This window comes from Sceloporus occidentalis, unplaced genomic scaffold, assembly GCF_023333645.1.
Source record: "Sceloporus occidentalis isolate IW3139 unplaced genomic scaffold, rSceOcc1.0.p SCAF_218, whole genome shotgun sequence".
Classification (NCBI taxonomy): Eukaryota; Metazoa; Chordata; class Lepidosauria; order Squamata; family Phrynosomatidae; genus Sceloporus; species Sceloporus occidentalis.
In genome coordinates this window covers 292,774-317,272 of record NW_028317198.1, presented here as the reverse complement: position 1 = coordinate 317,272, position 24,499 = coordinate 292,774, and the positions used below count along the sequence as shown (strand labels likewise).

The following is a 24,499-nucleotide window of genomic DNA, read 5'->3' as shown; positions in this document are numbered from 1 at the left end:
TCATTGACATCACTGGAGGCAGGGGGGAGGATTCATAATGAAAGGGGCGGGGCCAATCGTTAGTGTGCCTGCACGGAGTTACTGGAAAACAGTAACTCCGTGCAGACACACTGAGTGATCCGAAGATCCGGATCATGAATCGGATCATTTCAGTGAACGAATCGAAATGATCCGATTCACTTTAATGATCCGAACTTCCCATCACTAAGTTAAAGTTGAGACTAAGCCAATTAAGTGGGGACTCGAAACTTGCCAAGCGATAGGGACAGCCTACTGGGCACATTTTATCACCTTCAGTTATTCTCTGTGAAAAAGAAAACAGTGGGGACAATGTGCCAAGCAAAAAAAAAAACAGACAGGAGTTTTGCATGTATTAATTTATGCCGCTTTTCCTCGTTCCCTTTTACGTAACGCGATACAGAGCTGACCATAGCTCCTCCTATTGTGTTTGAGCGCCAACTTTGTCCAATTAGAATGAGGAATCAAGGGGAGAGTCTACAGTCAGGCTACAAACCGCGCGAATATAAGGAACGGTGTTGGATCGAGAAGAGCGCGTGAAGCTGTTAAACGGTTGCGTTTGAAGTTATTATCGGGGTGCGAACAGGAGTCTGGCGTGTGCAGGGAATAAGTATTTTTAGGTTTCGAAAGCGGCCAGTTTTATCAAATACTTCTTTCCGAACAGGTAATGCGTCCAGATGCTATTCTTTAGGAGATGCGTTTCATTTTGCGTACGCAACATGGCTTTACACTGATCCTTTTATGTACCGCCAGCTCCGACATGTGGATTCAGGTGCGGACCATGGATGGGCGGGAGACACGCCGTATTGACTCGTTGTCCAAGTTGACCAAGCTGGAGGACTTAAGGCAGCGCATTCAGGAGGCGTTTGGGGTGGAGATGGAGAAGCAGCGTCTGTTTTACCGGGGGAAACAAGTGAGCGCACTCGTTCATCTAATATTGGGTTTTAAGCTTATGCAAGTGTGTTCTTGTACTCGTGGCCAGGCATTCATTAAAGGTAGACTTGTTTAATAATCAATCTGAAACGTGCACTGGAATTAAGTAGACTACACTCTTCAATAGGTCACTAAGCTTTAGTGATGGTGTGTTACGTAGCTTAAAGAACTGTAAAGTTTGTGCAAACGTTTTTATACTTTAGGATTTTTGCGAACATGAGAAACTGCATTGTAGTGCCAGCAGATTTTATAGCATAACTTCGCGTTTGTCTATATAGAACCTCATCTGCCACTTGCCTGCCCGTCCCTGTCTAAATCCTTTTCCAAAGAAGAAACATCAAGATTAGTCTGAATTACCCTTCCTTATGTGTCCATCAGCAAAAACTGACCCTTCTCTCAATGCAGATTGGGAGATTAATAAACAAATTAAAAGGGACCTAGGACAGACCCTTGAGGCACCTTACTTAATACTTGTATACATGGATGAGAAACATCCATTAAAAAAAAAATTCTGTATTTGGCTCTAACATTTGCTAAAATATAGCATGCAGACATGCTAAGCCTATAGCCTATATCTGTTAACTTGTAGAGTAACCTCTTATGTGGAACCGTATCAAATGCCTTAGCAAAGTCCAGATAAAACACATATGGCCAATGCTTAGCTCTACCGTATTGGCTTGATTATAGGCTGCACCCTTAATGTTTGGTGCTAATTTAAAGAAAAAAACATGCACATCGGTGGAAAGGTAAAACAGTATCTACTTCTATCTAATGAAGTTATAGTAGTTTTATCTAATGAACAGAAATACATGTACTTTAACACTTTTGGTATCTATAATGCGTTTAGTGGAAAACAAGACATTTTAAGCCCCCCCAATTCATAATGCACCTTATAGATATGCCACTCTGCCTCCCCCTGACTTACCTATGCATTCCTAGACTTGCTACCCATGCTCCAGACTCCCTGGTGTCTAGTGGGGTAGACAGTGGACGTCTGGGCGATGCGCATAGACAACCTATGGTGCCGACGGTCATGTCACGACGGTGCTCTCATAGAGGCCCGTTTGAAGTAGCAGGCAGCAGCGGAGGTTTCCTGCATGTGTCACGCAGACGTCCACCGGCTGCTAGAGGGTCCAGGTCTCCTGCAGAGCTGCGGGGCATCCTCTATGGCAGCCGGTGGATGTCCGCACGTAGACAGCCTCTGCTGCTGCAGGCACTTCTGCTGGGGCTTGTATGATGGAACACCAGAAGGTAAAAAGTAGAGGGTGCATTCACCTGCTGCCTGAGAGGAGAATCCAGGTCCCCTGCAGTGCTGCGGGGCATCTAGATCTTAACGCTGCTGCCTGCCTGCCTGCAACAGGGCTATATGAAAGAGGGGGAAAAAATAGAACACTTGGGAGTCCCTGCACTAAACCCAGATTATAGGCTGCACCCCCACTATAATCGGACCAGTACGGTATATTTTTTACAAACTTCATAGAATGCTAATAAGTCGGTTTGACAAGACCTGTCTTTCATAAATCCATGTTGACTTACAAGATACGTTCTTGAATGTATACCTTTAGCAACCCTTCAAATTATTTCCCCACTACTGTTAAGCTTACTGGCCTGCAATTGCCCTGTTGAGATTGTCATCTTTTATTTATTTTATATGGGTACAACATCTGCCTTGTGCCAGTGTAATGGCACTATGCCTGAACTGAAAGAATCCCTAAAGATCAGTAATGGTTGGGCCAGAGCTAGGCTTAGCTCCTTAAGTACCCTGTGTATACCATCCAGTCCAGGCGCCTTGTCTAACTTTACAGTATTTAATTGCTTGAGCACTTTTCTTGTTGTCCAATCCCATATTTGCTGTAATGGTTCCTTAAAACCAGTAAACGGGGGCTCTGTCATTGTTTCTTCCTTGGTATAAACAGGAGAGAAAAATATTTAAGATGTCTGCTTTCTGTTCTCACTAACCAGGTTTCCTATTTCAGATAAAGGACTAACATTCTCTACCGTTAACTTTCATTTACATTGAATTTAGAAAATTTATTGGATTGGTTTTACACTCCTTAGCAACTAGTTTATCATTTTACAGTTTAGCCATTTTAATCACCTTTTTGTGTACTTTGTTGACATCTTTTTATGCCGAAAATGATGCTGCTGATCCCTCGCTTTTATGATACTTAACTGCTTAATTTCCTGGTAAGCCACATCGTTTGTTTTGTTTTTTTTTTTTTTTGTTCCCCCCCCCCCCCCCCATAGGTGTATATTAGGATTTATAATTTTGCAATATGTGCTTAAAGGTATTCCATTTGTCCTGAGAACAATTCATCCCAGTCTTTGCATAGTTGACCTTAGCCTATCAAAGTTTGCCTTTCTGAAATTGAGTTTTGGTAGAATAGTTACCCAGTTGCTCTTTTGGAATTAACCCCTTCAGTCCCCTATGGATGTACCATTACGTCCTGCCCTTCTTTGCAGGGACACATCGTTTGACAGCCTGGACTCCCTCCTGACAGCAGGAGGCAGCATCTCTGGCTTTCGGCTGTCTGCTCTCACGTAACAGCTTCCAGCACGAAAGCCAGAAAACTGTTGCATTTTTAAATGATGATTGGGCAGTCACTGCTGAAGTCATCCGAAAGGTCATCTGAGGACAGGATATCCCCTGCAGGGTCATTAAAAAAAAAAAAAAGTGAGGTCACTGTGACATCCCTGGCATTAATAACATGTTCAAGAGGACCTCTAACCATTTTTTTCAAATATATAAAAATTTTAAATACCGTACTTGCTTGATTATAAGATGACCCCCCCCCCCCAAAATAGCATGAGTATAAGACGACCCTATAGGAAAATTTTACCAGTAAAAGTTAATTCATGTAAACTTTTTAAACCTGCCCCCCCAGTTATGCACATCTGCCCCATGGTATGCCTTTTAACCCTCTATATGCCACTGTGCCCCATGATATGCCTAATACCCCATATGCCACTCTGGCATTTAGGGGGTTAAAAGGCCTATTATGGGGCAGATTGGCATATAGGGAGGTATAAGGCATTTCTGGAGGCATTAAGGGGGTTAAAAGGCATTTCATAGAGCAATCTGCCTACAGAAATGCCTTATGCCCCCATTTAACACCCCCCCAAAAAACTTACCGGTGCTTCTGACTCCCGGTGGGTTGTCTGGGGCAGTGTAGATGTCTACACGCTGCCCCGGTTACACACCAGGGACTCAAAAGCACTGGTAAGTTGGGGGGAGAGACGGGAGGATCCAGGTCCCCTGCAGCGTTGTGGGGGATCTGGATCTTAGTCTCAGACCTATTTGAGGTCTGATTATAAGACGAGGGGTATTTTTCGGAGTATTTGCTCTGAAAAAAGCTAGTCTTAAAATCAAGCAAATACTGTGTGTGTGTGTGTGTGTGTAACCCTTACATCCAATTGCCCTAACACACTATCTACCCAGTATACCCCTACTGTCCCTGTTCAGAAGCCATAAGCATAAATTCTACGAATGTACACATTATTTATTATCTTCTATTTATATAGCACCAACAGTTTCTGCAGCAATTAATGCAACACATAAATTCAAGGGGTATGACAAGATGAGAATTGACAGACTAAGACAAACCGATACATTAGGTGGATCGAGCCCTGCTCACAAGCTTACAATCTTGAGGGAATGGGGTGACATAAGGCACAGAGAAAGGGTGAGGGGGTAGTGTGGTGGTTGTGTCAATGACAATGAAGTTCTAGCAGCTAAGATGGTATGCTTCTCTGAAGAAGTGGGTTTTGAGATGATCCTTAAATGTTGGGAGGGAGGGTGAAAGCTGAAGGTTCATTGGGAGTAGATTCCAGAGATATGGGGCAGCTCGAGTGAAATCTTGTAGATGGGAAGATGTGATAAGTGAGGAGAGCCTTAGCCCATGGGAAGAACGTAGGGATTGGGTAGGAGAGTATTTGCTTATGAGGGCAGAGATGTATGGAGGAACAGTGTTATGGATGACCTTATGTCAGTACCAGAATTATAAATTTGATTGTAAAGTAATTGGGAGCCAGTGGAGGGCTTCAGAGTGGGGCAGCAAAAGAGGAGCGACGTGCAAGGAAGATAAGCCTAGGGGCATTTAGGATTGACTGTAGAGGAGAGAGTTGGGACAGTGGAATGCCAATCAGAAGTGTTGCAGTAGTGGAGATGGGACTTGATAAGTGAATGAACCAGAGGTTTTGTGGTTTCTTGGGTGAGGAATGGGCAGATACAAGGTTTTTTTTTGTGTGAGTGGCAGGATCTGGTGAGGGATGAAGGAAAGGTTAGAGTCAAGGATGACACCAAGGCATCGGGCCTGGTTAGTAGGAGAGATAGTCAGGTTAATGGTGATAGAGAATTCAGGTAGTGGAAGGAAGGGAAGATGACTTCAGTTTTAGAAAGATTAAGTTTCAGGTAGCTTGACATCCATGAAGAAATAGCAGACATGCAATTGTTAATACGGGACATGAGATGGAGAAGTCTGGTAGATTTGCATATCATCTGCATATAGATACTGGAGGCCAAATGTGTTGATGATTTTGCCAAGAGATGAAGTATAAAGAACAGCAGAGGGCCAGGGACTGAACCTTGGGGGACGCTAACCGAAAGTGGAAGAGGTGATGTGTTGACAGAGAAGGAACGGTTAGACAAATATGAGGAGATCCAGAAGTCTAGAAGAAGGTGGTGATCAACAGTATAAAAAGTGGCAGAGAGATCTATAGTATTAGAATAGAGAAGTGACCTTTTGTTTTGGCAGAGAGCAAGTCATTGGAGACTTCTGTTAGAGCTGTTTCAGTAAGTGAGTGAAGGGGTTTGAAACCAAACTGTAGTGGGTCAAGGAGGGAATTGGAGGAGAGGAAGTTGTGTACAATCACCTTGCCAATCTGTTCAAGTAGCTTAGAGGTAAAAGGAAGCAGAGATAGGACGGTAGTTAGTCACACAGATGGGATCTGTGGAAGGATTTTTTTAGAATGTGTGAGTAGCGCATGCTTGAAGGCTGATGGTACAGTTCCAGATGATGGAGAAAGATTAAATAGGTGGGTAAGTTGATGGACATAGAGACTTTGAGGTTTTTGGTGTGGGTGTGGAGGGACAGTGAAGGGAGTTGAAAGTAGAAAAAAGGTGTCGTGGGTTAGAAGAAAGGGAGGATATGAGTGGAGAAGTAGGGCTGTTTGGTGAGAGAGGACAGAGTTTGTGAAGCATGAATTTAGTGAGTAACGTCTTCGCTGGATTTGGATTTTCTGAAGTAGCGTTCAGCCGTGCGGCAGCACTTCTGAAGAAACTATGGTTTTGGTATGCCATGGTTGGCGTTTAAATTGACGGGGATAACATGTAGTAATTGGAGCTATGGCGTCGAGGGATGAAGCAAGTGTGTTATAAAAAGAGGCTGCTGTGTCTGGGCAGGAAAGGGTTAAAAAAAGAGTGGTTCAAGCGAGGCAGACAGTTGGGTAATGGCCTACAAATGTGGTGAGTGCTGTAAGTTTGTTTTGTTAGGGGTTAGCACTGGAGAGAAGGATAAAAGGTGGTGGTGAGGCAGAGGGCAGGGAGAAATCTGAAAGGGAGCATGATCTGGAGAAAACCAGATCAAGCGAAACCTTAAAGTCAGAGATCCTTTCACAAGGAGTCTACATGGCTTCGATAGACCTTCAAGATGCTTATCTCCATAGTCCTATACACAAGCATCAGCAACTCCTTAGTCTGGTGTTTTCATCAAGCCACCACATCCAGCGTCTTCAATTCAAGGCTCCGCCTTTCAGTCTGGCATCTGTGCCACGAATCTTTACGAAGATTGTCAGTCTCAGCCTTCCTCAGGATTACAAGCGATCAGAGTTAGGGGAAAATCCCAATTATCTCCTATTCAAAGACTGATGTTTCTAGGGGTGATCTTGGATTCCAGAGCTCACATGACCTCCCTTCCTTTGGCGAAATATTGGAACATCTGAGATTCCGTCCTGCAAAGGAAGTCCGCGATCAGGAGCCTGATGTCCCTCCTAGGCCTAATGACCTCGGCCCAGGCTGCAGTTTCATGGGCACTAGCACACATGAGACCCCTTCAAGCTTTCATCTTGAATCACTGGGTCGGTTCAAAATCGGCTCTCCAAAAGAGTCTGCATCAGCCCTCTAGTACACTTGTCCTTCCGTTGGTGAAACAAAGAGGACAATCTGCTGAGAGGACGGTCATGGAAAATCCAAACATAGACAGTGCTTTGTACGGATGCCAGTCGGAGGGGATTGGGAGCCACCTTTGAGGAACACATTGCGCAAGACCTGTGGTCCCCCTCAGGAGGCAAGTCCTCATATCCACCTCCTAGATATGTTGGCAGTATGGAAAGCATTAGTACACTGGGGACCCCTCCTAGGGGACACAGCAGTTCATATCCTTTCAATGTCACAGTAGTGGTGTATATCAACAAACGGGAGGAACGAGGCGCTGGTATCGTTTTAGATCTTTCTCTCAAGATTTGTTGATGGGCCGAACGAAACCACGCACTCGTCCTCAGTACGTATCAAAGGTTCTACCAACATACAAGCAGACAACCCATGGAGATCTCCTGAAATAGACCTCATGGCATCAAGCACCAACAAGGAGGTAGAAACTTTCTTCTCCCTTTCACCCAGGGGACATCCAATGGGATGGACGCCCTGTCCCAGACATGGAATTTCAAGCTAGCTTACATTCTCCAACAAGATAAGGGAGAATGCCTTCCTGGTCGTCGAGAGCTTGCTTTACAGACCTAATCCAACTGGCCTGCGGCAGCCCTTTCCATCTTCCCGTTCGGCAGGACTTCTAGTTCTGGACTTCTTGTATATCAGCCAAACCTGGATCTTTTAAGGCTTGCAGCATGGCTTCTCACAGGAAGATCCTGCAATCCAAAGTCCTGTCCTCGGCAATCATAGAAACCCTGATTGCCAGCAGAAAACACTCCTACTTCTAAATACCAGAAAATTTGGAGAACCTTCCTTTCTTCGTGTAAGGGCTACCTAACATCTCCTGCTAACAACCAGTTGTGGCTTCAGCGTCTTCTCCGCTCCTGCGTCTCTTCTCAGCCGGCGCAGATGCTTCCGAGGTCAGGGCGGCTTGTACGCCATGGTGCGGATGCACGAAGCTCCATGACTACATCCGTCATGGCGGTTGTCTAGCTTCCGGTAGTGCGTTTCAAGCCTAGTTTCCACTGTTGCAGCTTGATTACAGTGATTTAAACGAATGGCTAAGTAGGTAACTTGTCTTCAGTTCCTGCTGTTTTTGTAGGGTACTGTTGCATCCTGAATTAACATGTCTGCTCCTGATAATTCAGGAGGACAAACCTAAAAGCTTTATTGAAGACTAGGCATGCGCAATGCTCTGACTGTCAAAGCCTTGCAAGACTCCAGGAAGAAGCTTTGCACCGCTTGCCTGAAGTCTGTTTGTGGCTTGAGGAAGAGTTTCTGGCCTTGCTCAGAGGTAGATGCAGTCTACCTTTGCCTTCTGTCAAGCTGTCCCTGCGTCTTCCTGCCCTCACCTCCTGGCAGTGCAGGTTCCCACTCTCCTGGGTTGCCAGCCCCAGTTTTCGGACTCTGAATTTTTATTACCTTGAAGTGGAAGAGGGTGAAATCTGGGAAGACGGTTAATTTATTTTCCCGGTGGTGGATATTGATACCCTTATCTCTGCTGTGAAGTCTGCTATGCATCTAGAGCAGACTGCTACCCAGAAGAGTGACCCCCCCCCCCCCTTCTTTCCCAGTTTTTCACACATACAGCCTCCTGCCCTGTCTATCAAGCAGGAATGGCATCACCCGGAAAGAAGGGTTAACTTGTCTAGGCGTAAGTGTTTGTTCCCCTTTGAGGACTTTGTTCTGTTACTCCTCTGGATACTGCTGTTATGAGACTTTCCAGAAGAACCACATTGCTGCTCCAGGATGGCTCACATTGTTCTGACCTTATGGAAAAGAAAGCTGAAGTAGCTATTAAGTCTTTTGAGGCCTCTACTTCAGTGTTCAATCCAGGAATTACCTCTGCCTCAGTGTCCAGAGCAGTTAAAGTTTTGTTTTTTTACAGATTGAGGATATTGCTGCCAAAATCTCCAGGGATGTAATCCTCAATGTTGCTGCTGTGGCCTTTCTCTGATGCTTCTGTTGAGACCATCAGAATGACTGCCATGGCCTCTGTGTTCTACTGTGGCTAGGCAAGCCTTATGGCTGAAAGCTTGTTTTGCAGATAATGCCTTTTAAGGACAGACTGCTTAATATCCCCTTAAGGGTAAAACCCTGTTCATTGAAGAACTGGAGTCCCTTTTGGAGAAGACTACAGGGGACAAGCACTGGGTGCCACAACAAAGACCTGCTTCCAGTCCAGAGGCCATGGTTCCATTTTCTGTCTCTTCACGGGATCAAGGCTTCTGAGACAGACCCCCTTCCGAGAGGGGTAGATTTGACAGATTCTCCTAACCCCCCCCCCCCCCCCATGACAGTTGCTTGAGTCACTCGAAACCCCTGGGTGAGATGCATTGTAACCCACATATACCAGTTTCTTTTCAGACCTCCAGATCATTGCTTGGTTTCCCACCTCCCTCAAGACCAGGGCAAAGCGGGCCTTCCTGTTGCCTGCTATCAGTCAGTTTTCAGATCTACAGGCTCTGGTTCCCGTCCCTTATCTGGCGCAAGGTCGGAGGGGATTTATTTTCTTCCTGGTGCCCAAATCCCCATGAGGATTCTGTTTATAGACTTGTGCTTCCTGCACAGTCACCTCTGGTATGTCCAGTTCAAGATAGAAAAGATAAGATCTGCTCTAGACACCTTATGCCTCCAAAGTCATGGTCTCTAGGCCTGAAAGATGCATATCTTAATGTTCCCATCCATCTGACTCATCAACAACTTCTACACATTCCTCGAGTATTCAGCATTTCCAGTTTCAGGCCCTTCCGTCTGGCCTGTCAGCAGATCCAAGAGTCTTCACAAAACTCCTGGCAGTAGTGGCAGCTCATTTCAGACTTCAGGGGATTTCAGTCACTTGCCTTTTACCTGGACAACTGGCTTATCCATGCCAGTTTGGCTCCTGTTCTACAGTCTCAACTTTCCAGAGTAGTCAACACCTTGCAGGAGCTCTGTTTGATTCTGAATTGAGACAAGTTCAGCACCATTCCCTCTCAGTAGACTCTCTGTTCATGGGCCTATGTCTGGATTCTTGCTCAGGGAAGGCCTTCCAAGATCGATGGTATTTGTTCACTGGTTTGCCGTCTTCTCTGCGCGCAGAAGCTCCATAAGGATGTGTATGTCACTGCTGGGCTGGATGGCCTCCACAAGGTACGCGGTTTCTTGGGCTCTGGCCCGCATGAGGATTCTCCAGAACTTTCTTCTGCATAATTTGAATGGGAACCTGCTTGCTCTGGACAGGCTTGTCAGTCTCATGTCAGAGCATCTCTCACCTGGTGGCTTCAAAGGGACACCCTAGCTGCAGGGAGAATGTGGTCCTTATCGGCTAAAGAACTCCTAACCATCAGTGCCTGCATCGGAGGATGGGTGGCCACGTATGAAGACATTTGTTCAAGGTCTCTGGTCTCCTGCTGTTCAACTACTTATTTTCAACTGCCTGTAGTTGCTTGAGGTGGAAAATGCACTGCATCTTTGGTAACCACTGCTGTAAGGCAAGAACATTCTGCTACACTCCGACAACTAGGCGGTTGTAGCATATATCAACAGGCAAGGAAGTACCAGGAGCCCTGGTCTACTGCTCGTTTCTCAGGATCTCATTCTGGGCGGAGGCCCCTTTCTATTACACTGACAACAGTTCACCTCAGGGACGTTGAACACTCAGGTGGATTTCCTGAGCGGAGCATCTGTCTGAAGTGGGTACTGAAGCCTGGAGAATCACCTCCTTATACATTTGCTCCAGCTGTTTGATTTGCATGGTGTTCAAAGTCCTGTCCATGCATGTGATATGCTTATGGCCAGTAAGCTCCAGTGGCTGCTCAGAACGCAGTGGACGAGTTCATGCATGTGTACATTGGTTTTAAGTAGCCAATCCATAGCAAGATTTGCTGAATGATGTGTGTGTGTGTGTTAAAAGGGCATTTTACATGTAGGGCTGCAACTAACAATTTCAATAATTGATTCATTGGCCGATTATTTTTTTTCGATTAATCGGATAAACTTATTTAAAATTTAATAGACTTACATTTACACTTTCATCTCTATCACAATGGCTTTTCTCTATTCACCTTGTTTTACTGACATAATAATAAAAGCTACAAGAACCCAAACAGTGTTTCTCAAACTAGGTTTTAATACAAAGTTATTAGTAAATATTATTTCATGTTAACTATTTTTCATATTTAATATAAACTATGGAAAAAAAGCCTTGTTTATATTCTATTTACCAAACTGCCCCAGATATGCCTTATACCTCCTATATGCCAGAGATTCCACTGTGCCCTGGTATGCCTTACTCCTTATATGCCAGTGATATGCAACTGAGCCCTGATATACGTTTTACCCCAGATATGTCTTATGCCTCTTGATATGCCTAATATCGATATGCCCCTGTGCTACCTGATATGCCTTAACTTCCAATATGCCACTCGCCCCCATTTATGCCTTATACCTCCCGATATGCCACTGTGTACCCTGATATGCCACTCCACCCCCCCCATAAATGCCCTGCACCACCCTGAAGTTCATTATACTCCGATTCACCACTCTGCCTCCCCCAGATATGCCACTGAAATTCATTATACCCCCTATACACCACTCTAACTCCCCCAGATGTTACACTGTCTCCCTGAAATTCATTACCTCCCCCACCCTCCCATACACCACTCCTGTCAGCAACAGAGGTTCACAAGACACCAGTGAGTTGGGTAGAGAGGCAGAGGGGTGTATAGGAGGGGGAGGAGGCAGAGTGATGTATGGGAGGGTGGCTCTCATACACCGCTCTGCCTCTCTCCTGACTCCCTGGTGTTCTGTGAGCCTCCGTTGCTGACAGGCACTTACGCTGGGGCTTCTATGAAGCTGCAGTGAAAGTGAAGGGGAGTAACGGAGGCTGTCTGTGCACATCGTGCAGACCCCCACCATCCTCTGCAGGAGACCTCGATTCTGTCAGCCGGTGGGGGTCTGCACGATGTGTACAGACGGCCTCCGTTGCTCCCCTTCACTTACGCTGGGGCTTCTACATCATGTGATGCTGGCGCTGCAGTGTAGAAGCCCCAGCGGAAGTGGAGGGGAGAGACGGAAGTTGTCTGTGCACATTGCACGGACACCCAACGGGTGGCGGTGAGGGGAATAAATGTCCCCTGCAGCGTTGCGGAGGATCTGGATTCTAGTGCTATAATCCGATCGAATTATATAAAGAGAGGAGTTTTTCTCTGGGGGGAAAAAACCTTTTTAATAGATAAAAATCTATTTGACAACGATTTTCATTGATTAGTCAAATAGATTTTCATTATCTACTATTGATTTTGATTAGTTGTTGTTGCCCTACTTATATGAATTGCACTGCCGTCACTTGGTGTTTTATTAATAAATCTGGTTTAACTACCAATATCCTTAATGTCCTATGGCCACCCATATCAAAATGAATTAGCAGTATGGGGAGCACCTTTAACCAATGTCCATATTTGGGCTGTTGGTGATAAAGGATGTCTGTTTGAGATAGATAAATATATTACACACACACACACACCCCCATTTGCGCTGTTCTACCTGCTAACTTCGATCGATGCATTCTGTGTTGCTAAAAATCCACCCAAGGACAGACTGACCAGTCCAGTGTGCCTGGAAAGCACTCCCCATTGACTTCAGTTTGAGTGCTTTCACTGATTAAAATAACTAAGCTATGCATTCTTTGAGGCAGTGACTGTTCCATGTGTCTGGAACCTCAGTATGCTAAAATTTCTCAGCTTGGTCTAAGGGAGTATTCCTAGGCTTAATTCTGATGGTGCTTAAGGCTATCTCGTTTAATTTACTTCATATAAATGTTTCATTTCACTAGTGTGGTTATTAGAAAATGGGACACTGGGTACTCCAAGATTTACATGCATATTATGGCTACTTGTGCATTCAATGTTTTTTGTTTAACTTTCATTGTTTATAATTAGACAAAATATATATTTTCCTTTAACAGATGGAAGATGGACACACGCTGTTTGATTATAGTGTTGGGCTGAATGACATTGTCCAGTTGATGGTGCGCCAGGTTTCAGTTCCACCTCTTACAAAGGAGAGAGAGGGGGATCTCTCGGATACTGATTCTGGTTGTGGTTCAAGCCATAGTGATTCTGATAAAAATTCCAGCAATGGGGAAAGTGCAATGGATCTTCAATCTCAGTCAACTGCCTCTGAAGGAATAGGCCTCTACAAGGTACATGTTAGCAATACAACACTCTAAACAAGTCATTATTTCAGGTAAATTAACTCCATCACTTTACAGATCGGTGACCTTGTTGATGCTCGTGACCTAAACATGGGTGCATGGTTTGAGGCTCAAGTGGTAAATGTGACCAGAGGAGTGGTGCAGAATGGTACTCTGTCAGATGGAACAGATGCTCCTGATGTTGTTTACCATGTGAAATATGAGGAGTGAGTATTATACAAAACGTGTTTGGTGTAAAACTGCAGGCATTTCAAGTATCTTATGGATGAATTAAAATTTGCATGTTATACAGCAACTCTTTGCAGCCTGCCCTTTTTATTGGTACCACATGTTTAGGATGGCATTGTTTCAATTTCCTTCACTGTAGTAAGCTCTACCACTTCTAGTGGAAGGCTATTCCAGGCACCCTTTTATTTATTTTATATAGCACCATCAAATCCCATAGCGCTGTACAATGGGTAGATGGGACATAAATAGTATAACATAACTAATTGACTTAGACAACAGGTTAGGAGGGCCCTGCTCAAACGAGTTTACAATCTAGAGGATTTCCCTTTGTTTCTATCATATCCTCCTGCAACACATGTTCTTCAAAGTGATACATGTTAAAATCCTTTTAACCGTTCCATGAAGCAGTTTAGGAGCCCTTCTCTGAACTTTGTTGACATATTCTATACTCTGCCCTTAATGTTTCTATGCTCAAGGTGCATTATCTTGCATTTCTAAACATTAAATCAGAGTTGCCACAGCTCCGACCATTTTTCTAGTTCACTGAAATAGTTTGCCTTCTGGAATATCCCTTCTAGAACATCAACCCTGTTGCAAATTGTCAGCAAAGACAAACCCTACCGTCAAGACCTTCTGCAATATCTCTAATAAAAATTCTCGTCTAGGATAGTATGGTACTATTAACTGAATTGTGAAGTGGTTATGACGTCTAAGTTGGTAGGATATATGACTTGTGTGGTTCCATACACAATGTACAGCCAGTGTACTGTAGGTACCAGCTTTTATGGCCTCCTCAGGCAGTGCTTGCCAAAAGATATGGACCCTAGCAGTTTGTATGAAACATTGCCTTGTGTAATCTCTAAAACCTCAATGTGTAACTAGTGGTATTCCCTTTTCAGCTATCCAGAGAATGGTATTGTTCAGCTGAGTAGCAGGGATGTCAGAGCACGTGCACGAACTCTCATAAAATGGCATGAGTTGTCAGTGGGGCAGGTTGTAATGGTAAACTATAATCCGGATGAGCCTAAGGAAAGAGGATACTGGTATGATGCAGAAATTCTGAAAAAGAGAGAGACCAGAACAATAAAAGAGATTTATGCGAAGGTCCTTCTGGGGTAAGCACCAATATACTATTGTAGAAGGATTTTTTTATGTTCATAATGAAATTTGGTAACTGTAAATGTCCACTTCAAGAGAGGGTTTGGTGTCTGAGGCCAATTTTTTTTATTTTTTAAGAGATGCCGGGGACTCTTTGAATGACTGCAGAGTTTTGTGTGTTGATGAAATTTACAAGATTGAACAAAATGGGAGTTCAGCACCTTGTACTTCTGAGAGTCCACAAAAAAGTAAGTGTAAGAACTCTATATAGGATAACTGTCAGCTTTGTTTCTTGGGAGTCTGCAAATCTTGGCTTTCTAATGAAGCGCTTCTAGTAAATATACATTTCAATGCATATCTGTCTTAGGAAGAAATGGCCCAGAGTGCAAGCACTGCAAGGATGATCCAAAGAAAACCTGTCGCATGTGTGCATGCCACATTTGTGGTGGTAAACAGGACCCTGAGAAACAGCTGCTTTGTGATGAATGTGATATGGCGTTTCACATCTACTGTCTCAGTCCTCCTCTTTCCAGCATCCCCCAGGATGAAGACTGGTACTTACAGTTAGTCCTCATAAAGTGGCACCAACATTTGTTGTGAACATGTCATTTTTTTTAATTTATGTGGGGGTTTTTTTGTTTTTGTTTTTTTAGGTATTGCCCAGACTGTAGAAATGATGCTAGTGAAGTGGTTCTGGCAGGGGAAAAGTTAAAGGAAAGCAAGAAAAAAGCAAAAATGGCATCTGCTAGCTCTGCGTCTCAACGAGACTGGGGCAAAGTGAGTTACTAAAAATCTGTTACCTTCGTATAGCAGTGATTTAGTGTTACGCGTTAATAGTCCATAGCTACTGGAGACAGAATTGGTCATTAGTACTAAACATGATGCATGCATAATCACCACATAAAGTTTGGATCTATGTAAACTTTTTGCAGGGAATGGCATGTGTAGGCCGGACACGGGAGTGCACAATTGTTCCATCAAATCATTATGGCCCTATACCTGGTGTACCAGTTGGGACTATGTGGAAATTCAGAGTTCAGGTAAACGTCTCGTGATCTAGTTGATGTGATTGCTTTGGCAATATTACTTTTAATGTAAAGGGATTACCTTCTTGTAAGCAAAGATCTTGGCCAGAACTCGTGTTGCCTGCCAGTCTGGCCCTTCTGTGTCATGAGGGGTTCATCTGTCCCAGCAAGACTATTGTGCTGAGCGAGTTGATGCTGACATGAAATGGGTGCCTAAACTTCATTTTGGCAAGCCAGTTGGTTTCATTGTAACCTTGTGCTTAATTTGGGATCAGTTGGCACATATGACTTCCCTGAGATTTTCCTGCTGATGTGGGGGGGATATACCAATTAGTACAATTGTTTTTTGTTTTTTTTTTTCTTTGTCTAGGTGAGCGAATCTGGTGTGCACAGACCCCATGTAGCTGGAATCCATGGTCGAAGCAATGATGGTTCATATTCTCTAGTTCTAGCAGGAGGTTATGAGGATGATGTGGTGAGTCATCTATTCTGAGGTGTTTACATCCTCTCGTTCCTCCTCCTATTGTCTACTCTAATTTGGTATATAACTATATTTGATGCTGCTGATACAAGTCAGTTTTTTTTCCCATTTCATTAACCCCTTGACTGCTAACGATGGCATGGTGCTGTCGCTAGCAGTCCCAGTCATGTGCGAACGACAGCACCATGCCGTCGCTAGCACTCTCCTACCTTTATGGAGGTCTGTGGACCCCCATACCCCGGTGATCTGCCCCTCACACTGAAGGGCATCACCGGGGCCACCTGATCTGGCCGGTGACGGCACGCGTGATGACGTCACCGCGCAACTTAACTGACAATTGTCAGTTAAAGCGGTATGGGGGCATGCTGCTTAGATGCCTGTATCTCGGGCATCTAAGCAGCTACAGACCCCCAACATATACCATTGGAAAGGTAATCACCTCACCTTTCCAATGGTATATAAAGAATAAAAAAATGAAGTAAAAAAATGTACAAAAAATGATTTGGGGGTCTCCTAAAAGCAGATAAAGATCAAAATTGCCTAGAGACCCCCAAATTAAATTATCTAAACATAAACTAGTTTAACTTAAAAAAAAAAAAAAAATAAAAAAAAAAATATTCTAGCTAAATAATCACTGTGGTAGCCAATGTTACCACAGTAATCATATAGCTATGAAAAGTCACATTCCCTTTTTAAAAATGGCCGATACTAAATTTTAAATTTAATTTAAACTTAATTTTAAATTTAGCCAATGGTAGAGGGAGACAATTTTTGAAATCCTGATGAACTGCAAATATTAAAATCAGCCATTTAGCCTGTGCGGTACGTGAGTAACCATCTCATCCCTGGAGCTCCTTGCATTTTTACTGCAAAACTTATTTTCTTATGTTTCTAGTACAAACCTGGCGTGCGCAAGACACAAATGAACATGTCGCTATGGTTAGAAAAATATTTTCTAGCCAAAGCGACACATTCCATCATTTGTGCACTCTACTTTTGTCCTAGAAATACGTGTAACCCCTCATTTGAAGCGCCAAGGGGTGTAGTTTTTTTTTTATTTTTATAAGTGTGATATTCATTTATTTGTTGTGCACATCAGATTTGTGATACAAATACAAATAAGACCTCATTTGCTGCGGCTGGGGGTGTAGTTTCTAAAAATATATAGTTTTGTTGGCATATTTTGACATCCCGGGCAGCTAGAGCTGTTTAATTGACGCCAGCCATGCATTAAATGCAAAGATGTCTTTTTGTGATAGTCTAATAAATTTAACTTTTAGCAGTAAAATATTAGAAAAACAGTCTACTGTTCTCAATTTCTGTTTATTTTAGACCGGTTACCTACTACAAATATTTAGCAACACAGCTTTTGATATTAGAGTTTAGAAAAATAACATTACGAACTAGTTTTTATTGAGTCGGAAGTGAAAAATTACACTTTTTTCCCATTTTTGGCTATATTTTGCAAACCTGATGAGACATACACATATAAAAATGGTATATTTGGAATCTGCTGGGTGTGCTGAAAAAAACAATATATGGTTTGTATAGTTTATACCCAAGAAATGTACTTATAAACGCGTTTAAACATGAGATGCACCAAAATGCCGAAAACCAGCTTAGCACCAGGGTGGGAAATGGCTTAGCAGCCAAGGGGTTAAAAGGAACTTATACTGTGAAACTATAATGTAACCACCTGAATCTGTCAATTACTGTGCAAATGTACAATACCTTTTTAGGTTTCTTCAGGACAAATGTTAGTTGTAAATTCTATTAAATCATTAATCAACTTTTTTAAATTCTAGGATAATGGGAACGAGTTCACCTACACTGGTAGTGGTGGTCGTGACCTTTCTGGTAACAAGCGTACAGCAGAGCAGTCATGTGATCAGAAACTGTCAAACATGAATAGGTATCGGACATTTATTTTACTTAATCAGTAGAGCTTTAGGAATGGCTTATTCTGAGGTGTGGTTTGGTTTTTGTTTGACACCCACACACACCCACACACACACACCCCTTGGTGTTCTGGAAGGATTTTAAACTTGTATGCTTTGTATGGCAGAGCTCTGGCACTGAACTGTAGTGCTCCTATTAATGACAAAACTGGCTCGGTTGCAAAGGACTGGAAAGCAGGCAAGCCAGTACGTGTGGTGCGGAGTTCTAAAGGGAGAAAACACAGCAAATATGCCCCAGAAGATGGAAACCGCTATGATGGAATCTACAAGGTGAGAAGTCCAGGGATACTAAAGTAATCTGTCACTTATCAATGCTAGATCTGAAATGGTTTACCCTTTTTGTAGGTAGTAAAGTACTGGCCTGAGAAAGGGAAGTCTGGGTTTCTTGTTTGGCGGTACCTGCTTCGGAGAGATGATGAAGAACCTGCCCCATGGAGCAAGGAGGGCAAAGAGCGAATAAAAAAACTTGGTCTTTCTATGCAAGTATGTGTAGCATACATTAACACATGACTGGAATTTCACACATGGCAATTTATTATTTTTTTTTTGTCCTGTATCCCATTTACTTTAGGCTTTATGCGTTAAGTCTTGTTTAGGTCATACTATTGGGTGTGGCACAGCTTAAAGACATTCAAGCTTGTTTAGCAAATGCTCCTGTGTCAGTAAACTTGAAGTTTTGCTTTCCCCATAAGTAAAATGTCTAAGCACTAGTACTCAAATCCGTTATACTGATGACTTGGTGAGTTGTGGTATTTTTGCAGCTTTCGTTTGTTAAAAAAAATAAATATATATTTCTTTGCACTATAGTATCCTGAGGGCTATTTGGAGTCGGTGGCAAACAAGGAGAGGGAAAAAGAAAACAAAAGAACAGGTGACGAAGAGTTAGAAACACCAAGCAAAGGGAAGAGGAAGAGGAAGTCCGGTAAATTTATTACTGATTCCTTAAATGTCTAAATCAGGGGCACTACTCCAGTTTCCTACAGACTGTTCTTTTGAGGGTTGTTTCCTTCCCATTCTAGCTAGAGTACAAGCAATCTCAACGCAACAATACTTGTCTTCAACATGCAATGCCTGCCTTGTTTCCAGCACTGGTAGACTGACATTGCGTACCCTGTTTAGTTTCACAGCCAGGACTTTATTTAAAAATTCTCTTTTTACCTTTGGTTCCAGGTGATGGTGAGCTTCTTAAAGTACTCACAGCAACTCCAAAGAAAGTAAAAGTGGAATTATATAAACTTACTCAGGAGCAGAAAGCCCTTATCAAAGAGGATACATTAAATGCAAAATTGTGGAATGATGTTATGCCATTTCTGAAAGAGGGGCCTGTAAGTTTTTTGTTTTTTTTTGTTAAGCAGTTGAAGTTTGGGTTCTTGACCCTACTAGCAATCTTGCAAAAGATTACATAATTTGTAACTGTCAATATGACAACAGCTCACTCTTGTAAATCTGAATATAAGATGGAATTAGGTTTGCTGGTACACTTATATGTAATGTATATTTCCTCAGAAATTCCTGACTAAGGTGGAGGAAACCTTTATGTGTATTTGCTGCCAGGAACTTGTGTATGAACCAACCACAACTGAATGCCTTCATAACATCTGCAAGGTAAGATTGATATTTCTACATGTTTACTACACACTAAAGGGAGACCTGTGGTCCTATGTATCTGACAGCTTGCAGTAACTCTTTTTATAGTGTGCATTCAGGAGTGCAAAGTTCTGTCACGTTTTCTCTTATTGGAAAGGCTGGGGTCCCTTGTCAGCAGGAGATAGTATCAATAGCTTACTGCTGTTTACATCAGAATAATGGAGAATGGTCAAAAAAAATGGGCATTCTCTTCCAGCAATGTCTGCTTACACAGCCGAAAAAAGAGGCAAAAATGTTCCAAGTGGGTGTGACCTCTGAGCTCCCTTCATGGCCGCGGCTGTTAACATTTCTGCGTTTTTATGGTTGATGTTGTTGGACTAAGTAAAAGCAGTATTTTTTTTTTTGCTGATGAATAACTGTTTACTCTTTCATCAGGTCATTTTGCCCCATGTGCTATTTGGGAGGTGATTTGAAGCTGACCAATTCAGTGTACTAATCAAAACATATATTTTTGTGAACTAGACACCTCAGGTTATCAAATAACTGGTATTTTAACTTTCCATGTACAAATTCTACCAATGATGGCTGTATTAGTGCATTGAAAGTGTCAAAATACCATTTTGTTAAACTGAAAAGTCAGCCCGATATTAACCTTTTCTGTAAAACATTCAGTTTTTGATATAGATATAATTTACACGACCGGGGAGTGCTGTAGAGTGTGAGGTATTAACATTTCATATAGACCTAGATATGATGGATTTTGTATATATTGCATTTTACAATCGGGGGAATCCTATGGGGAGTGCTGTGACAGCATAGGGCTGTAGCATACTCTCATACAGACTGATTGCGCCTACATTGACTTACAGAAATCGGGTCCATTTCGCATTCCCTAGCGTCGGTAATTACTTTGCCGGAAGAAAATGCCTGAACAGAAGTTTGTTTAAATCCCTGTAGAATAGTGGCCCTCAAATTTTGTCCCCAGCTGTCAGAGGGGAGAATAGGTTGTTGGGTTTGACCGCCGTGGTTAACAGCCAGATTTAACCCTGCTGGTGCCAGAACTCCATGACTCTTAAGGGGTAAAAGCACGTGTGACTTTTCTCTATTGGACTACCATGGGGTTTATTTAAGTGTGAGTGCTAAAACTTCTAATGGTTAATTTTAATTCATATAAATGTTTGTTTGTGTGTGATATGAAATGTCCTCTGATCCCTGGCACTCAAGTTTATCCAGGCATTATAAACAAGGACAACTTAACAAGTCAAATTCCTTTAAGTGATGGCTCAGTGTGTATCTAAATTTTTTTTTTTTTCTTCTTCTTCTCTTCTCACCCCCCCCCCCCCCCTCTACACCTTGCAAATCAACCTCCCTTCCCCAGGGGTGTCTTGACCGTTCTTTTAAAGCATCTGTGCACACTTGCCCAGCCTGCCGACATGACCTGGGAAAAAACTACTCCATGAATGTCAACAAACCACTTCAAGCCGTCCTTCGCCAACTGTTTCCAGGGTATGAAAGTGGGCGGTGATGAGTACTGCTAAGTCGCCTGATTCAGATATCTACTTAGCTATATGGGGCCATACTTATGTCACCCTGATATCACAAAGTATGTAGCCTCTTTTTAATGCAGAGATCTTAGTATGAAACTTTTTGTAATAGTTACAAAAAACAATTTCCTGCAGTCAGAATCATGCTTAGCTGTGTGCCCAGGTATATATTTCTACCTCAGTCTGACCCAGATGTCTTAATACTGCATGTGGTTTTGGAGCAGGTGGCATATCTTTGCTCTGAAATAAACTGCAACCTTGTGCACTAGTGTAAAATTTTACAAGCTAAGTCTACAGCCATTTTTCAAATGAATTTTTTTTTTTTCTTGTGTTCAGTATAAAGCTGTTGCAATCTGCAGATTCATATTGTCAATCGTCTCTTTAATCTAAACCTCGTTGCAGCAGAAAAAAATCTGTAACTGAGTATTTTGTTAAACTAGCTTTGAAAGTCTAAATAAATTTTTTTTAAACCTTATGGCTTTGTAATACTTATCCTTGCTCTATTAACCCCTTCGAAAGCGGGACGTACCTACTATGCCATGGATACATGGTAGCTGCAGAGTGGGACATACCAGGTACGTCATCCCCCCCCCAAAATGCCCCCACGTTGCCACAGTCATGGTAATCGTGGGTGTAATGGGTTGCTCGGTTAGGGTTATAGATACCCTGTGAATCCTTCGTCTGTCCCTTGGGATAGTCTCCAGCCTCAAGGCTAATAGATGGCTTTGTCTTAGATCACAAAAGTAGTCAAGACCACCATGATAGTGAAGAACAAATGGAACATTTTATTGTTGTAAAACATAGCCTTATATATCCACATAATTGAATTAACATTAATAAACAGGTATATGTAGACAACCCAACCTTTAATCCCCTTTAGCTACTGAATATCCTCCTGGCAGTAATCCTGTTAATGGGATTTGTTTACGCAATGGAGTTCCTGCCTGTGCATCTTTGTTTGGCAGCCAGGCTGGAGCTGTCTAACTACCTTGGGGGGCCTGTATGACAGGTCATTCTGTCACAGCAGGGGTGCTGCTGCTGTCTTCCCAGGTGTCTGGGCAGACCAGCACAGCCACCCCGAGCCCGCCTTCAAACACTCCCACAGTGATTTTGTTGGCTCAAAAATGCAATCATGTTCATCTGCCACAGGTGGCTTCAGGGAAGCCCAGGCAGACCAGCAACGGCAAAAAAGCCCCAACATGACCTGTGATCGCTCCTACAGGAGTGATCAAAGACTCCTCCTTGCAATCTCCTGTGTACCAGCAATTGTCCAAGCTGCCAGAGGTAGCTTCAGGGACATGGTCAAAAACACTATGCAAAAGTCGCATGATGCCTATCAAGGTGACACATATATTTGGCTCATTCACCATGTAAATTTAAGACCCCTCTAACAGAGAAACCATCCAGTTAAAATAAATAAATAAATAAATAATAATCTTGCGGCATTCCAAAAATCCTGGCATGTAATATTTGAAATACCCTGCTCTGAAAAATCCCCCTAGTCTTATAATCGGGGTCGTCTTCTAATCAGACCAACTAGGTCTGACTATGAGACGACTAAGATCCAGATCCCCCGCAGCGATGCAGGGGACCTGAATCCGTCTGTCTCCCAATCCCCCCCCCACTTACCAGTACTTCTGAGTCCCCGGTGCTTAGTCCGGGCAGCGTGTAGAGCTCTATGCGATTCGCGTAGACCTTCCCCAGCTGTGATCTGACAGCCAGTGAAGGTCTGCACGATGGACGCAGACAACCCCCGCTGCTAACCGAACCTCCTCCCGGCTGCAGCGGCAGTTGTATCGCATAGAGCTCTACACTCTGCCCGGACTACGCACCGGGGACTCAGAAGCTCCAGTAAGTTTGGAGGAGGGAGGGATGGGGGTGCATAAGGCATTTCTGGAGGCAGAGTGCTCTGTGAAATGCCTTTATGGGGGTTACCCTTAATGCAACTCTGCCTCCAGAAATGCCTTTTAACCCTCTATACGCCACTCTGCCTCCAGAAATGCCTTATACCTCCCTATATGCCACTGTGCCCCATAATATGCCTTTTAACCCCCCTAAGTGCCATAGGGGTATAAGGCAATTCTAGAGGAAAAGTGGCACATAGGGGGTTAAAAGGCATATCATGTGGCACATAGGGGGTATAAGGCATTTCTGGGGCAGTGGCAAGCCAGGGGGCAGATGTGCATAACTGGGGGGCAGGGTGGGAAAACAAAATAAAAACAATGTTTTTCTCAGTCATAGCTTTTAATAAAAAAAAAAAAAAAAAAATTGTTCACAGTTTACATGAATTAACATTTACTGGTAACCCTTCTGTCCTATAAGGTCATCTTATATTCAGGCTTTCTTTTTTTTTCATAAATCAGATTTTGGGGGTCGTCTTACAATCAGGGTTGTCTTATAATTGAGCAAATTCGGTAGTTTTCAAAATGCATGCTGTCATTGGGTAAATTGAATTGGCCAGGTTCAGAAAAAATAGATGTGCTGAAAAAATAAGAGAACCCATACAGAGAAACAGGAAAAAAAAAAAATAGGAAAGTGAAAAATGATTAACACTCTTGATAGCACAAAGCCATCAAGTACATAAGATACGAAACTAAGTACAAATGACTAAATGCACCTGGTAACGATTAACAAAACTAACAATTGGGGATTACTCTTGTCTTGGTAGACTTGGTAGAGCTAATCTAAATTTTATTAGACAGGAGGCAAATATTTGCCTTACGTCTTTACTACAAAACCTCTAAACCGCACAAAACAAAATAAGAGTCCGTAAATAACTCCTCAGAACCTCCAATGTCATCTTTGATGTGCTGAAACAGATAGCACCATAAAAACATATTCCGGCTAGGAACTCATGAAAAAAAACCACGGACCACCGAAAGCACAGATCCTCAACACAAAGTGGATAGCATCCCCAGTGGAATAAAATAAGTCCGCTATAACAACATGAGGGGAACAGAGCAAGAAAAACAGGGATGGAAATATTCACCTCCTGTCTTTAATAAAATTTAGATTAGCTCTACACCAAGGCTTAGAGTAATCCCCAATTTTATGGCAAGACAGGAGGCTTCATATTTGGGTAAAGGAGAAAGAATCTATTGAGTGCCCAAACACCCGAAACTCTCCGGAAAGAGACCAAACAGGGTAGGAGGGCTAATTTGGCTGAAAGCTGACCCAACAACAAAGCGTTGTTATCCGGCCACCCTTACAGAAACCGAAGGGCGACGGAGACATCCCAAAAGGCAACATACCTGGAAGGAAGAGGTCTGGCAAGACGAATCCAGTC

At 43.0% G+C, this 24,499-nt stretch overlaps 1 protein-coding gene across 3 annotated transcripts; it reads left to right on the top strand.

Moving 5' to 3' along the window:
- The first annotated feature begins 778 nt into the window (after positions 1 to 778).
- LOC149277328 (E3 ubiquitin-protein ligase UHRF1-like) lies at positions 779 to 21,194 on the top strand. 3 transcript variants are annotated; one of them, XM_089503052.1, is made up of 16 exons: positions 779 to 931; positions 13,044 to 13,280; positions 13,350 to 13,498; positions 14,420 to 14,635; positions 14,757 to 14,866; positions 14,986 to 15,172; positions 15,272 to 15,395; positions 15,551 to 15,658; positions 16,014 to 16,118; positions 17,930 to 18,036; positions 18,190 to 18,352; positions 18,428 to 18,565; positions 18,890 to 19,004; positions 19,253 to 19,407; positions 19,589 to 19,687; positions 21,048 to 21,194. In XM_089503052.1, the coding sequence occupies exons 1-16, from the start codon at positions 779 to 781 to the stop codon at positions 21,192 to 21,194; spliced, it is 2,313 nt and encodes a 770-aa protein (XP_089359178.1). The 3 variants fall into 3 exon arrangements, with proteins under 3 accessions (XP_089359178.1, XP_089359175.1, XP_089359176.1); XM_089503049.1 differs by having other exon boundaries at positions 19,253 to 19,428; XM_089503050.1 differs by having other exon boundaries at positions 18,890 to 19,030; positions 19,264 to 19,407.
- Positions 21,195 to 24,499: the final 3,305 nt, after the last annotated feature.